General features: G+C 45.2%; 1 protein-coding gene and 2 non-coding genes across 3 annotated transcripts; 1 reads left to right on the forward strand and 2 right to left on the reverse strand.

Annotated features, from left to right (window-relative positions):
* Window positions 1-254: 254 nt before the first annotated feature.
* LOC148664487 (uncharacterized) lies at window positions 255-15,131 on the reverse strand. Its single transcript, XM_088630909.1, has 3 exons — window positions 15,095-15,131; window positions 2,055-2,946; window positions 255-456 (listed from the first exon to the last, which is right to left on the reverse strand). Exons 1-3 carry the CDS (start codon window positions 15,129-15,131, stop codon window positions 255-257), a joined length of 1,131 nt encoding a protein of 376 aa, XP_088487035.1.
* On the reverse strand, window positions 8,962-9,049 carry trnay-gua (transfer RNA tyrosine (anticodon GUA)). Its single transcript is given in 2 exon segments — window positions 8,962-8,997; window positions 9,013-9,049. It is a non-coding gene; the product is annotated as a tRNA-Tyr (tRNA).
* trnat-ugu (transfer RNA threonine (anticodon UGU)) lies at window positions 10,508-10,579 on the forward strand. Its single transcript has one exon. It is a non-coding gene; the product is annotated as a tRNA-Thr (tRNA).
* Window positions 15,132-15,386: the final 255 nt, after the last annotated feature.

Here is a 15,386-nt window from a genome sequence, read left to right on the forward strand (position 1 = left end):
CAAGTGCCGGTTGACTCTAAAAGAGACAAAACCCACCGGCAGCACACATAGGGAGCCTGAGCAACTCCTGGGTGCGACCGGTGGCCACGGCCCTTACCAGGGCTACTCAGTAGTTGTCCCGCCGGTAGAATTGGGGCGACTGACCGCTACTCCTGGCCAGTGGGTGCCCCTGAGAGAGGATACCCTCCCTGCCGGAAACGACCAGTGGCGCGGGTGCGACCCAGTCACTACAACAGGGAAGTGCCTTGTGAAACCTACGAGGCGCAGTTCCAGCTGGCGGCCCAGAAGAATGGCTGGAGCCGAGCGGAGATGGTGGCGGCTCTGGAAGGATCGGGCTGCCAAATGCTCTTGGATGTCTCGGAGGAGGACAGAGGCGAATACACGGCGCTGGCGGCAGCTCTCCAGCTGCACTTCGCCGTGGAGGAGCCGCTGGACCTGATGCGGGAGAGACTGGCCCTGCGGCAGCGCCAACCAGGAGAGCGACTGGGCCCGGTTGCCACTGATGTCATGTTCCTCGCCCGCCGAGGATACCCAACTTTTCCCCGGGAGGCGCAGCGGGAGATGGCTCTCCAGGCCTTTCTCAAGGCCCTCTCACCCGAGGAGCTGCGGCGCCACGTGCAGCTGGCCGCGCCAACATCGCTGGAGCAGGCCTTGGCCCTTGCTACACGGGCTGAGGCCGTGTTCGGGGTGACTGGAAGCGCCAGCAGACGCAGTGCACCCTGCCGGCTGACCGAGGCGACGACGGAGGAGTCCAGCGAGGGGGAAGAGGAGCCAGACCTTGCAGCGACCCCTGACGAACAGCCCCACACGCTGCTTTGCGACCGATGCAGGAAGAGGGGACTCCGAACTCCTCGATCGGCGTCGGGAAACGGGAACGGGACAGCTCGCTGCAGTCCGGGGGAAACGGGTGCTTGCCTTCCGTCTGGGTGCAGCGACGGTGCGCCACCCCTGCTACCTTGCACCCATCCAGGAGGACTGCATTCTGGGGCTGGACCTACTGCAGCGAGTGGGGGCCAGGTTGGACTTGGACCGGCAGGAGTTGGTGTGGCATTGCGTGGAAGCGAGGTGTGCCGTTGAGGACCTCTTCCAGCGGAGCTGCGAGGGCCTCGATCAGGACCAGCGGCAGCGGCTCCAGGAGCTACTCGCCCAGAACGAAGACCTCTTTGCGGCGAGAGATGAGGACTGCACCCGCACTGCCCTGGTCCAACACGAGATCAACACCGGCGACGCTCGGCCCATCCGCATCCCACCGGGACGCATGGTCCATGCCAAGCGGACCGCCGCCGAGGAAAAGATCCGGGAGATGGCCGCAGCGGGGGTGATTGAGCCCTCCGCGAGCCCGTGGTCGCCGCCAGCCGTACTGGTTAAAAAAAAAGACTGCTCGTGGAGGTTTTGCGTCAACTACCGCAAGCTGAACGAGGTCACCCGGAAAGATTCCTACCCCCTGCCGAGGATCGATGATGCCCTGGACTACATCACCGGGTCGACCTGGTTCAGCTCCCTGGACCTCCGCTGCGGCTACTGGCAGGTACCGCATGCTCCCGATGCTCGCCCGAAGACGGCCTTTTCCATCGGCCAGGGCCTCTGGCAGTTTACTGTCATGCCTTTTGGCCTGTGCAATGCCCCGGCGACGTTCGAGAGGCTGATGGAGAGGGTGCTGGCATCGGTCCCGATCGGTCCCGACGATCTGCTGGTTCATGCACGGAGTTTCGACCAGGCCTTGACGAACCTCCAGGCGGTGCTGGCCTGCATCCGCCGTGCTGGCCTGAGGCTCAACCCCCGCAAGTGCGAGCTCCTGCAGCGGGAGGTGACCTTCCTGGGACATATTGTTGGACCGCGAGGGGTGGCTACGGACCCAGGTAAGGTCACCGCAGTGAGGGGCTGGCCGACTCCACGCACCGTCGTGGAGCTCCGCAGCTTTCTGGGGTTGGCCTCGTACTACTGGAGGTTCGTCCGGGACTTTGCCAGCATCGCCGCCCCGCTGCACCGCCTCACCGACAAGGGCCGCCGTTTTGACTGGGACTCGGGCTGTGAGACTGCCTTTGGCCGGTTGCGCGAAGCTCTGGTGGGGGCCCCCGTGCTGGCCTACCCCGACCCGCGGTTGCCGTATATTCTCGACACCGACGTGAGTGACTCGGGGGTGGGGGCGGTGTTGGCACAGGAAGGGCCGGATGGGGAGCGCGTAGTGGCTTACTATAGTCGGGCTCTGACTAGGCCTGAGCGGAACTACTGCGTGACCCGTCGCGAGCTGCTGGCGGTGATGGCGGCGGTCCACCACTTCAGGCCGTACCTGTTCGGGACCCAGTTCCGGTTGAGGACCGACCATGCGTCCCGCACCTGGCTGCTCCACTTTAAGGAGCCAGAGGGACAGATGGCGCGATGGATAGAGATCCTGCAGGAGTACGACTTCACTGTCGTGCACCATGCGGGGTCTCGCCATCTCAATGCCGACGCTCTCTAGCGGCGCCCCTGCGAGGCCGCGGACTGCCACCACTGCGCCCGACGGGAGCAGCGTGAGGAGGCTGTCCGCACCGCGGCGGGGGTGAGCGCCGTGGCCACGGCCCGGGAGGGGCCGCTGGGGGTGGGCCTGCCAGACCTGGCGCAGCGTCAGGCAGCTGATCCTGACGTGGGGCCGGTGCTCCGCTGGAGGGCAGCTGGAGTGCGGCCTACGCGAGAGGAGCTCGCCCCGCACCCGAAGTCTGTCAAGGCCCTCTGCGCCCTGTGGGAGGCCTTGGAGGTAAAGGACGGGGTGCTGCGCAAGGGGTGGCGGGTACCCTCCAGTGGCGAGGTACGGTGGCAGCTGGTGGTGCCTCGGTCGCTCTGTGGGGCGGTGCTCCAAACGGTGCAAAGCCAGCCGGGCGTGGGACACTTCGGCGGTAAAAAAACCCTGCAGCGTCTCCGAGGCCGTTTTTATTGGGGTCTTTGCCACCGGGACGTGCAGCGGTACTGCCGAACGTGTGCGGTGTGTGTGGCGCAGAAGGGTCCCCCCGAGCGCTCTCGGGCCCCCCTCCAACAACGCCAGGTGGGGGCTCCTATGGAGCGGGTGGGGGTGGACGTTTTGGGCCCGTTTCCACGCACCGAGGCCGGGAACCGCTACGTCTTGGTGGCCATGGATTATTTAATGAAGTGGCCGGAGGGCAACGCCCTCCCAGACCAGAGTGCCCCCACGGTGGCCGATGCACTGCTGGAGGGGATGTTTGCCAGGCTGGGGGTGCCGGAGGAGTTACACAGTGACCAGCGGTGTAACTTCGAGTCCCAGGTCTTCGCCAGAGTGTGCCAGCGCCTGGGGATCACTAAGACGTGGACCACACCGCTGCATCCCCAGAGCGACGGGTTGGTGGAGCGGTTTAATCGGACTCTCGCCACCCAGCTGGCCACCCTGGTGTCCCGGCACCAACGGGACTGGGACCGCCACCTCCCCCTTGCGCTCTGGGCGTATCGGACCGCGGTCCAGGAATCCACCGGGTGCACCCCGGCTTCGCTCATGCTGGGCCGGAAATGCGAACACCGGTGGACCTGGTCTTCGGCCCGCCGCCCGGAGATGGGTCGGCACCACCGGCTGGACCGGACTACGAGTGGGACCTGCGGCAGCGGATGCAGCGGGTGCACAGCTTTGCACGGACCCACCTGACACAGGTGGGGGTCCGGCAGAAGCGGTACTACGACCTGCGCTGCAGGGGGCCTGCCTTCCAGCCCGGGGACTCGGTTTGGGTGTACAACCCGCGCCGCCGCAAAGGCCTCAGCCCTAAGCTGGCGCCGTCGTGGGAGGGGCCCGCTGAGGTACTCGGGGTGGTGGGCGAGGTCTGCTACCGTGTCCGGTTGCGAACACGGGGGAGAGTGGTGGTCCTGCACCGAGACCGCCTGGCCCCCTACCGGGCCCGGGAGGAGGAGCCGTGTGGGGAGGCTCCAGAGGAGCAGCTGGGGCCGGAGCCGGCCGATAGTGGGGCGTCCGTGGATCGCCAGCCGTCACCGCGGCGCAGCGGCCGCTCACGCAGGGTTCCGCAGCAGTTGGCCGAATACGAGTACAGCCTGAGGGGGGTGTTCGACGTCGGCGAGACGCCAGACGCTTCAGGTGGGGGCAGTGTAACGCCCTCGCCTGGTGGTAAGGAGGAAGCGCCCCTAGGCGCTCGTAGTACCGCTGGGCATGCTGGGAGTGGAAGCCGGGAAGAGTCTGAGGGTCAGCACGATGACCAGCGGCTGACCCTACCTGTGTAAATAATGTCCTAGTAATTCTAGTGCCCTGTGTAGTCCTGTAAAAGTATAGTGTGTTGTTAGGTAATTACCACCCTAAATGTGTGTACGTGTTCGTCAGTCTCCTCATGTGTGTGTTGATCCTGTGTTTGGTTTTTGGTGTGGTTGTTAAATAAAGTCAGTGCTTGGTTAATCGCTGGTATAAACAGATGTGTGCCATGTTTGCCTTTGTCAGCATTTGTTTCAAAAATAAGTTCACGATACGTTAAAAACACAAAAAGCACAAACTTCATAACACAACGATACAAAATCAAAACCAAATCATAAAGCCAATTAAGTACCTATCCTTTGAAAACAGAGAACACCTTTATATCTACAAAAAAACCGTGACATTTGTATCTATATTTGAATTACAAAGCAGACCAAGTAGTCGCTGCATTCAAAGTTCAGATCTTGGCCAAAACAAGAAAATCAGACCTGAGCTAAATTCGGAACAAAAGCCTCTGCTTCGCCGTTTACTGAGCTTTTGATCAACGTCTGAGTGAAAAAGCCACTCTCTGGCACATACTGCCCAATGTAGCGTAATATTTCAGGTGATCTAAATCCCAGTTCGACATCAAGTTTCCAACTCGTTTCCTTAGTCTTGTTTACCCACGAACCAGGATTCTACTGTATGAACTTCCGGGGATATTACAAAATGTTTGATGGGGCATCAATCATTCCAGGCGGAAATGGACTCTTTTTTTTTCTCGAGGGATCATATTAAACATTTCATTCATATCGAGAGGAGGATCACCATGAGACACAAAACAAACAGTTTAATTCTGTCTTTTTTAGAAAGTAGCGTTTGTGATACATTAATAATATTTTCGTGGAAATATAGAAGTTGTAAATTTTTTAATTTATATTTGAATCGAAATGTGGTTTTGAGTCAAATATTAGTGTGTTCATGTAATTAGTTTGTGTTTGTCATTACTATATATATATTGCCATGTTACTAGAATTTGTAACTAAAGTTTACTAGTTGTGTTTTTTTATGATGATTAGCCATTTGTTGATTACAATTTAAAAGGTATGGGTTTAATAGTCGTATATTCTACATCTTTTGCCCACTGGGATGTGCTGGTTTTAATTGAACAAAGTTAGATACACATTTTCTAATGCAGCCTTCATTACAAGACAGTTTATTTCTCGAAAGCGTGATATGTAAAAAAGAGAAAAACGAAAATATATGGATGACAATATTTCAAAGATGAAGATATTACTTTTGAGAAATTTTCATTTTATGTATCTAGACGCTTTTCAACCTCTGCTTTTAGAACTTTGCTGTGCTTCCTGAATCATTTTCAGTGTTATAAACTGGGTGTGGAGGTAGCGATCACTTTGTAGAGCAGTTGACAGGCTGGAGCTGTTCAGACTACTCTTGTTATTTCTCAAATGCTTCCATCTTTTTTCTTTCACGCTAGGACGCGAGTGTGTACATGTGTTTGGTTTTCATTTCACTGATTCTCATTGAAGATTTGGGAATTAAAGACGAAAGAATCAGTTGCCTTGGAAAGCAGAAGCTTTGGTTCACAACGATCTTGAAGACACGCCCATGTAGTGCAGCGTGTGATATTTGTACTATAAAAGACCAAGTGCTCAAAGTGACGTCTGCGTTTACCGTTTAGACTTTTCATCTCGGGCACACTTTTAGAAAGCAAAGATAGAGCAGTTGTGTTGAATCACACCACGACAGCTGTCAGGAGAGTGGCGCAGCGGAAGCGTGCTGGGCCCATAACCCAGAGGTCGATGGATCGAAACCATCCTCTGCTATACACACCGTCAGTTTAATGAAGTGAATTAAAACGGGTTTTTTTCTCTCGTGTGTGTGCAAACTTCACACTTACTGTATTCATTAATCTTTACCAATAGCAGATGCCCAAATGTATCTTTGGTTGTTCTGAGATCCTTGATAGTTTCCTCAAATCCTTCAAATGAACATCCATATCAAAGCACAGTGTACGAAGTTAATTTATTATATTTATTACTATATTTATTATACACGTGTAAATTAATTACTTTTTCGCAATAATTAATTTATTATATTTATTACTATATTTATTATACACGTGTAAATTAATTACTGCAAAAATAATTTACTTCGTACACTGTGCAGAGTGCCGTATACTCCTAGTTGCGGCACACACGATACATACTGTAAAAAGCCTCAGGCACTGTGTTAGATGTGTTTTCGACGTTTTATATGCGTTTATTAATGATTATATTTGATTATACGTCGAGGCGACGTATATATACGTATAGCCGTATTTTCGCCGTGAATATACGTATATTCGACGAATCAATGCCCACAGCTTGGCATACAAGGGTTTTGCTGAGGGGGTCTTGCCACCTGCCTGAAAAAAAACAGTAAAATGTTTGAGTGCCTATAGAGTTTATATTTTTATTTTCTTGAGAAAAGTTGATACCATTTCCTGGACACCCCGTCCCCCATCAGTGCGCGGTGCCCGGGGAAAAAGCTGTAGGGGGCTTCTGAAATTCTGAGGGGGGGTTGATATTTTGGTTGAAACGGAGCAGTATGGTGCAGCTACCCAAATGAAATCTCGCAGCTATGCCATTGATTAGTGCTTCATGATAGAAGATAACGACTAGCAATCTGGTATTTGCGATGAAGTTCAGTTTCACATTTTTCGTCACTCTCACAATTTGTATTGCCTGGAGCGAAAAGTACCATAAGCGTTCATTTTTGCAGCTACATAGACGTTCTGAATCGTTAAGAAAAAAATGTTGTAAAACCAACAGAAAGCACAGACTGCTATAACTAGTCCTAATTATATAACGATTTTAAGTATAATGATAAACTACTGCAAGGAATCGGTCCACCTGAGCAAACAGGATCGTAATGTTGACACTCAATAACGACACTGATATGTGCAGTTCCTGGACGGATAGCCCTCCTGCCCATCAAACAGACTGAGTGACTGTTCGTGTCATTTAGTGTTGTCTGACCATTGACAAAGTACAACTATTTTTTTAGGGCGCAAATTAAGTTAGGTAAATCTTTTTGCCCAAAACTGAAGGGGCGACACTCCTCCCTCCCCCCCGTGATGCCAGGCCTGTCCCCATCCTATTCCATAATGTCATTATATATAATACCATAAAACAGTACGATCCTTACTAACTGCATGCGTTAAAATTGCACATCAGCTCATAGCAGGGGGCACATAGCCGCGATGTATTATCAATGTTAAATTTCAACCATAATATCGACAACATTAATAAACGCATACGTTGAGAAAATATCGAACCCAGCATATTTTCCGGTTATATACCACAATGCATTGCTAGTATTCGTTGGTCACCATTTTGGACACGTTTTTCAAACGTAGAAGTATATCCGCAAATATCTCAGCAATCCTCTTTTGACGAGTAAGTATGAACAATAATAATACTATCTGAATACATACAGATCTTTCTTAATATTATTTTGATTAAAATAGTACGTGAATAAGCAAAAAATGGCACATAAAATAGTGTGAATGGGGAAGATGACACAAAATCGTTTTGCCGTTTCTCTTATTATTCTTATTCTATGTTGTACTTTCAAACTTTGGGTACTCTTTAATTAGGACAGACTTTATTGCTCAACTGCTATGATGCAAGCCAAATTTTATACATTTATTTCAGCTTTGAGCTTAGTAAACCGTTCATTTTTTAGATTATACTAAAGAAGATATTAATCATCATTTTTTGGGAAGTAATATTATATAATTTTCTCCTAGCTGCGGTGCTGAAGTCCCACCCTACATCAACAGAAAAAGAAATAAAGGAGCACGCAATGTGTTACTTGAAGAATGCATATGCAAGGCAGGGGGCCAGGAGATCTGGACACTGAAAATAATAGGTTTTTGGTTCTAACTGTTAGGACAATTAGACAGGGTTTGCAAATAGTGGACAAAAATCGTCTTAACTTCCATTGTAATATTTTTTTTTCTTGGAAATATAGAAGTTGTACATTTTAAAATGTATATTTGAATCAAAATGTGGTTTTGAGTTAGTGTGTTAATGTAATTAGTTTGTTTGTCATTACTATACTGTATATTGCCATGTTACCAGAATTTGTAGCTGAAGTTTAAGACTACTTGTGTTTTTTATGATTATTGCCCATATGTTGATTGTTGATTGATTGTATACAATGTATAATTTGAAACACATATGTTTCAGGTGTGAATGTGTATTTTCAGAATAAATTTCTAAACCTAATCATTGGCTTGGTTTACTTGTTTCTACACCTATAAAACCTATCTTTGATGTATAATAGACCTCTACCCATATACGTATAATAGACCTCTAATGTTATCCGTATAATAGACCTCTAACCATATACGTATAATAGACCTCTAAAGTTATCCGTATAATAGACCTCTAACCATATACGTATAATAGACCTCTAAAGTTATCCGGAACTCCAACCATATATGTATAATAGTCCTCTAAATTTATCCGTATAATAGAACTCCAACCATTTATGTATAATGAACGTCTAAACATAGACGTATAATTGACGTATAACTTTAGACGTATATTAGAATTTCATTCTAGACGAATTGCAGACCACATTTAGACGTCTAAGGTATGCGTTTAATAGACGTATATTATACGTCTTTTGCCCACTGGGTCTGCTTCGTGGTTTATTAAGCTTTTGATCAACGTCTGAGTGAAAAAGATTTGCTATTTTATCTCTTTGATTAAAGTTCACAAAAAGCACATTCCTTCGAGCCGGAGTCGAACCAGCGACCTAAGGATGCCTTACTATTTCCCCTACAGTCCTCCGCTATACCAACTGAGCTATCAAAGGGGTGTAGGAAGCGTTGTTTCCCTTGAATTTAAGCCACGAAGCAGGTTTCTACTGTATGAACTTCCGGGGAAATTAAAAATTGTTTGATGGGGCATCAATCGTTCCAGGCGGATATTGACACTTTTTTTTTTCTCGAGGGATAATATTAAACAATTCATCAGTATCGAGAGGAGGATCACCATGAGACACAGAACAGTTTAATTCTATCTTTATTAGAAAGTAGTGTTTGTGCAACATTAAAAATATTTTCCTGGAAATATAGAAGTTGTGATTTTTAAAACTTATATTTGAATCGAAATGTTGTTTTGAGTTAAATATTAGCGTGTTAATGTAATTAGTTTGTGTTTGTCATTACTATATATATATATTCCCATGTTACTATAATTTGTAGCTGAAGTTTACTAGTTGCGTTTTTTATGATATATTGTAATAAACAATATTGTAATAAACATTATCATGTTTAATACGATATTGTATAAAATGCATAATTGGAACTACATATTTTTCAGGTGTGAATAATTGTATATTTTCAGAATAAATTTCTAAACCAAATCATTGGCTTGATTTACTAGTTTCTACACTTATAAAACCTATCTTTGATGTATAATAGACCTTTAACTATATAGATATAATAGTCCTCTAAATGTATCCGTATAATAGAACTTCAACCATTTATGTATAATGGACATACTGTATAATCAGAGATGTCTAATTGACCTATAACGATATACGTATATTAGAATTTCATTCTAGTCCCATTAAGGGACATTTTGAGCCAGTGCAGTCAGGCCAGTTCCACTTCAACTGCGCCCGACAACGGAGGTCGTTTTGAAAACAACGAGAGTAAAGGGACACTGCATGTCTGCAGAACATCACGTCCGAGTTTCAAGACAGTAACATCAGAGATTGGAAGCTAGGGAGTTTCAGGTCTGTTTTTTAGTATAGGTTCATGAAAGAAATATTGCAAGAAATATTTCAGAATCCCAGTCAAATCCAGTACAATTGCTGCACAGATCTGCATTCTACAATAAGAAAACTGTCCGTTTAATCAAACACGCCTCATAAAGCATTTTTAAAACAGGAATGCATCTTTCTATAAAAATAAAATGACTTGAAGGGTGCTATAAGCTAAGGTGTGAAAGCCTGCTCTACAGAAGAAGTATATCCAGAGGTGCCAAAGAAGTCGAGGTTTCACCTCGTGAGAGAAAGCATCTCAGAAAACGAAGTTGCAGTCGCTTCCATGCATCATAACACCACTAGGTCAGACAACAAGAGCTGAAGAGCCGCTGTCGAGAGTAACGCGGCCGAGCGCTCTAAGGAGCTGGATTAAAGCTCCAGTCTCTTCGGGGGCATCTTTTGGGATTACACCACTGCTGCATATCTCCTTGTTAAAAATCCCTATTTTTTGTTGTTGCTGCCTCCAGGCGATGTAAACAAAATAATTTATCCACCCTCGAAGGCGCGGTGGCCAAGTGGTAAGGCGTTGGTCTTGTAAACCAAAGATCGTGGGTTCAAGCCCCACCCGTGCCTGTTTCATTTGTCACCACTCTCCTTTAGTTTCAAAGTCTTTAAAAAATTTGCAATGTAGGAGTTTCTATAGTAAGAAGAACATAACTGTCGCCAGTGATTAGTGTTCGTGCATATCCTGCCCTGTTTTTTAGTCGACAAAGCCTGTCTCTCTTCACACCCATCTTTCGAATGATCGTCTCAGCATTGGGAAGGAACGTGCGTTTGGTACAACCCCCACTCCATGGTCTGATCACAAACAGATCGAGTGAGCTCTGGTTGGAAGTACCGTTCAAAAGCACTAAAAATCTGACTTAGGAACGAGAAGACCGAGTTTTTTTTTTTAAACGAGTAAACGATAAAATTATATAAGTAGTGGGACAAAACATTGTCTGCCTGCAAGACTATGTCATGCTAAACGCCACAAATTGTGTTCTTCCAGTTGTGTCAATCGTCCTAAAGTTACGGAAAATCAGATGCAACTGGTGCATTCAGCATACATTTCTTCAGGATAGTCGAATGGTTAAAAATAACGATTTCATAGATTCTTGTCTTTTAAGCTGTGTGTTCCGCTCTCCAAATAGAGACGCGGGTTCAAATCCCACTCCCGACAGTAAGGCGTTTTACCCTGTCTTACACTGTTCCAGTCTTGTTGTTCTCGCTGACAATCACAATAGGAGGAAAACGGAGAAACTGCTTCGCAAGAACACAACGGACAGAAAAAAGCTTCGTAAACACGTGAATGTGATTATCATAAGGTATGCATTCAAATGTTGAAGCCCGAATTATAAAAGCAGCAGAAGAAAGGTGCAGCACAAGGCAATTTGTGAGAATTCGCGGGTTTTTATGTGGCTTGGACTTCTTTCAAGCCTATGAAGGTGACCCCCTTTTCATTTTCATTTTCAAACTTCAGAACAGAATAACAAAAAGGTTTCATGTAAGACCGTTGGAAATACCGGTTTCATGATGTATTCGGCGAACCTGAATGAAATATTTTAGATCGTGCTCAAATGCGAAGAATTAAAAAAAACCCTGGAAAATCAACTCTTGCAGTAAATGTCATAAATTTAAAGCGTGTAGTCTGCATGAACAGAGCAACGCAGCAGTCTGTAAAAACAAAGCCACAAGTCCTCTTTTATCTCGGGCAGTGCATTCAGATAAGATGGCTCTGCAGAAGACATGATAAATGCCGAACTCGTTGTTGCCATTATTGCTACTCTTGCTACTGTAGTTTTAAGCTCTAATCAGCGGGCATGTACATTTGTACAGGAGCTAGACTACTTTGCGCCATCAAAATTCCATTATGTGAATTTAAGGTTTTATTAATAACAGCATTAACTATACAATGCGTGCTCAAAAACCACTGCCCATTAGCTTAAGAAGCAGCCGTGTTTTAACAAAGTGTGGTATTCGAACAGTAAATGCTGAAGTTTTTAATACTTGTGAGCAGATCTTCCTCGAGTCAGACACACTCTTGCTCGCCCGATGCTTTCAGAGCAATATCTGAATCGAGGCTCAAAATGGAAAGAAAGCTGAATCAGGCAATGGTCATAAGGCACTCGGGGTCACTGTACCCTATAACGTCCTGCTTGCACTGTCCTACTAAAAGCTTAGAGGGATCAGAAAGGACACAAACAACCCTTGAAATCACAATCTTGAACTTAAAGGTCGCCAGCTCTACTGGCTGCGCCTCTTTTGCTCCTCTATTACAACAGTAATATTACTAGCGTTGATTCACCATAGTATAGTATGCTGAGACTTTGAATGCAATGGGATGGTGGCCAAGAGCTAAGTTTCAGTCTTCTAAACCTACTGTGCCTTCCTTTTTCACCTCCATGTTATTTTATCTAGATTGTCAAGTAACTTGCAAAACGTCTCTACTTACTCTGTTACTCTGTCTCAAAATTGTAGAGAAAAGTTATCTGTTATAGCCTTAACAGAATGCAGAAATCAAATATATGGGATTTGTTAAGAACTTTATTGTCTTTTCACAAATTACTACAGAATAATACAAAGAAGACATTTTATAGTCTTATATTGAAACCATGAAAGCTATGCACACATTCACAAGAGATTACAATAGAAAAATGAAAATTAGATCACGTATGATGTTAAATAATTTCTTTAAATCACACTAAATTGCAATCTTGAAACCAAAATTAGAAATATTGAAAACAACCTTTGTTCCCCAGGAAGAAAAGCTGTTTTATATGATGGGACCCGGTTTTAGGTAATCAAGATTGGGAAGACAACTGTACCCTAGCAAAGGAAAATGTTACACAAACTTTGGAAAGCACACTCTGAATCCATCCGTATATTTGATTTCCAAGATCCGTTCAAAGCAACTTGGCTCTTCACAAGCAAATCATTTCAGGGAAGAAATTCAGTTTAGTCAACTACTGGTGCATTCAGCACACCTTTTACTCCGGCTTGTCAGTATGGCTGAGTGGTCTAAGGCGCAAAACTCAAGGATGTGTCTTTCTAGCTGGCTTGGGTGTTCTGGTCTCCAAATGGAGGGGTGGGTTCAAATCCCACTCCTGACAACCTGTTTTTACCTCTCTTGAATTGTTCCAGTGCTTGCTGACAGTGAATGACTGTAAAAGCAGCAGAAGTAAGCAAGCAACTCAGTGCAATTTGCAGAGTATTCTGCACTGTTAAAATCCATGGGTTTTCATACTGTTTGGAATTCGTAGCTCAAGAAGTGACTCCTGTTTCATTTTCTATTCACCAACTCGATTTGCATTCTGCCCCTCACACCTCACAACAGAATAACAAATGGCTTCATGAGCCACAGGATCCCCATGCAGATACAGTTTGCACTATGTATTAGGTAACCCAAATGAAATATTTTAGTGTTGTCTCAAATGTAAGAAATTTCATGAAACCTCAGAATGGAAAGTTTGTAGAAAATGCCAGCAATTCAAAGTGTGTAGGCAGCATGAACAGACCAAGGCAGCTCTAAGTTACAGCGATCTGAAGCCACAATTCCTTATTGCGCTCAGCAGTGCTTTCAGAGTCGACGGCTCTGCATAAGAAATGAGAAATGCTGGACTCCAAATACGATCTTGCCATTACTGCTACTCCTGCTGCTGTAACTTAAAGCTCTAATCAGTTATCAAAGTTGTACAAGGGCTACACTTCTTTGCCCCACCAAAATACCATTATGTGAGATTAAGAAGAAGAAGTATTGCAACAAAGTGTCATCTTCAAACAGTAAATGCTCAGGTGTTTATACTTATTCGTGAGCAGATCACCCTCGATTTAGAAAAAACCTTTGCTTGCCCCTTGCTTTCACAGCGATATCTGAATCAAGCCCCAAAGCAGTAAGAAACTTGAATTACACAAAGCACATACGACATTGGGTTGTCACTGTACACTATCACGTCCTGCTTGCACTGTCCTACTAAAAGATTAAAGGGATCAGAAAAGACCCTTGAATCAACAATTCTGAACTTAAGGGTCGCCAGCTCTACCAACTGCACCTCTCTTGCTCCTTTATTACAATAGTAATATTACTAGCATTGGTTGAACATGGTATCATAGGTTGACAGCTGGAACACGTGACTCACATGCAGTGACAGTGCCATTCTCAGATATCGCTGCACCATATTGGTTTGGGAGCAGGAGTAAATTTACCATGGAAACACGTGTGCCTCCATTTAGGTTGGCAACTTCCAAGAAAATAATTTTCATACATTGAATTTGATCTTCATATTCCTTTTGTATTCTCAGCTGTAATATTTCACAATTACAGTTCAGATTTGTTGGAAAACTTAAAATAAACAATTTTCTAAAAATGATCTCATGAAGTATTGCCAGGATCTATATTTAGCGTTCGGTAGCAATAGTACTGCTGATATTAATGGAGTAGAAATGTATGATGTATTGACAGCTTTATCTGAAGTGAGAAGTCTTAGAATGCCGCCCATAAAAGTGTTAGGATTCATATGAAGAAATACCTTTTTCCACCCAAAATGCTGCTATTATGTGAACATTACCAGTTTCGGTAGATTCTGGCCGCGATTTTCCAAAACTGAAACTAATAACAATATTATTGCACCATGTTCGAAAAATGTATATCAAGACTAGTAAGAAGACAAGATTTTACAGAAATATTAAAAAACGATGCAAGCATAAAAAGTAGATAAATTAAATTCAATTAAGTTTTTTTTTTGTTTTGGAGAAATGGGCGTGCACACATCAGAAGACACTAATGTTTGTCTTCGATAGAGTGTGTGTATAACAGTTTAACACAAAAGGTTTTTAATTGTGATTTTGTTTAAATTCAATAAATCATCTAGCAAGAAATAAAGAAATTGTTTTATTTTGTAAACTATAAACCATGAAGAGATTTACAGGTCATGTCCTTCGCTTTGTAGGTAAACAATCAGTCTTTTAACTTAAGTGTTCAGCATTCAAGTGGATGGTTGTGTTTCTTGAATCTCTTGTGATCTTCAAAAGTCATTGTTTTGTCCTTCATGTTTTTGATTTGTACCATGGATATTTTACACGTTCTATTTATCATTTTTCTTCCCATACGGAACACGTTCAAGGTGTTCTTGTCGCTGTGCTGCATGTAGTTAATCTACACAAGAGCACATGTAACTGTACAGGACACGCAGTGAGGAGCTCGCGCAGTTTTCAGCTCAGTGTGGAGTCCAGAGGGAGGACTCGCTCGCTGAACGAGCTCTAAAGAAATCCCAGCTGAGATTAAACAGGTGCTTCTTTAACAGCCAAGACAAATCGAAGACCTTCTCTGGCTTTCTTGTAGATTACGTTAAATTAGTTAAAATCATTTGATAGTTAACAAGACTAAATGCATTGGAAGTAC

This window comes from Lepisosteus platostomus, chromosome 5, assembly GCF_059453375.1.
Source record: "Lepisosteus platostomus isolate fLepPlt1 chromosome 5, fLepPlt1.hap1, whole genome shotgun sequence".
NCBI lineage: Eukaryota > Metazoa > Chordata > Actinopteri > Semionotiformes > Lepisosteidae > Lepisosteus > Lepisosteus platostomus.

Bases quoted from the DNA above. Each gene is read 5' to 3' on its own strand.
- LOC148664487 (XM_088630909.1), bottom strand. From the start codon at position 15,131: ATGCAGCACAGCGACAAGAACACCTTGAACGTGTTCC. The intron at 2,947-15,094 runs GTATGGGAAGAA...CACGTTCGGCAG, and splicing joins GAACACCTTGAACGTGTTCC to TACCGCTGCACGTCCCGGTG. The intron at 457-2,054 runs GCAACCGGCCAA...GCGCTGCCGCAG, and splicing joins GGCCCCCACCAGAGCTTCGC to GGCCAGTCTCTCCCGCATCA.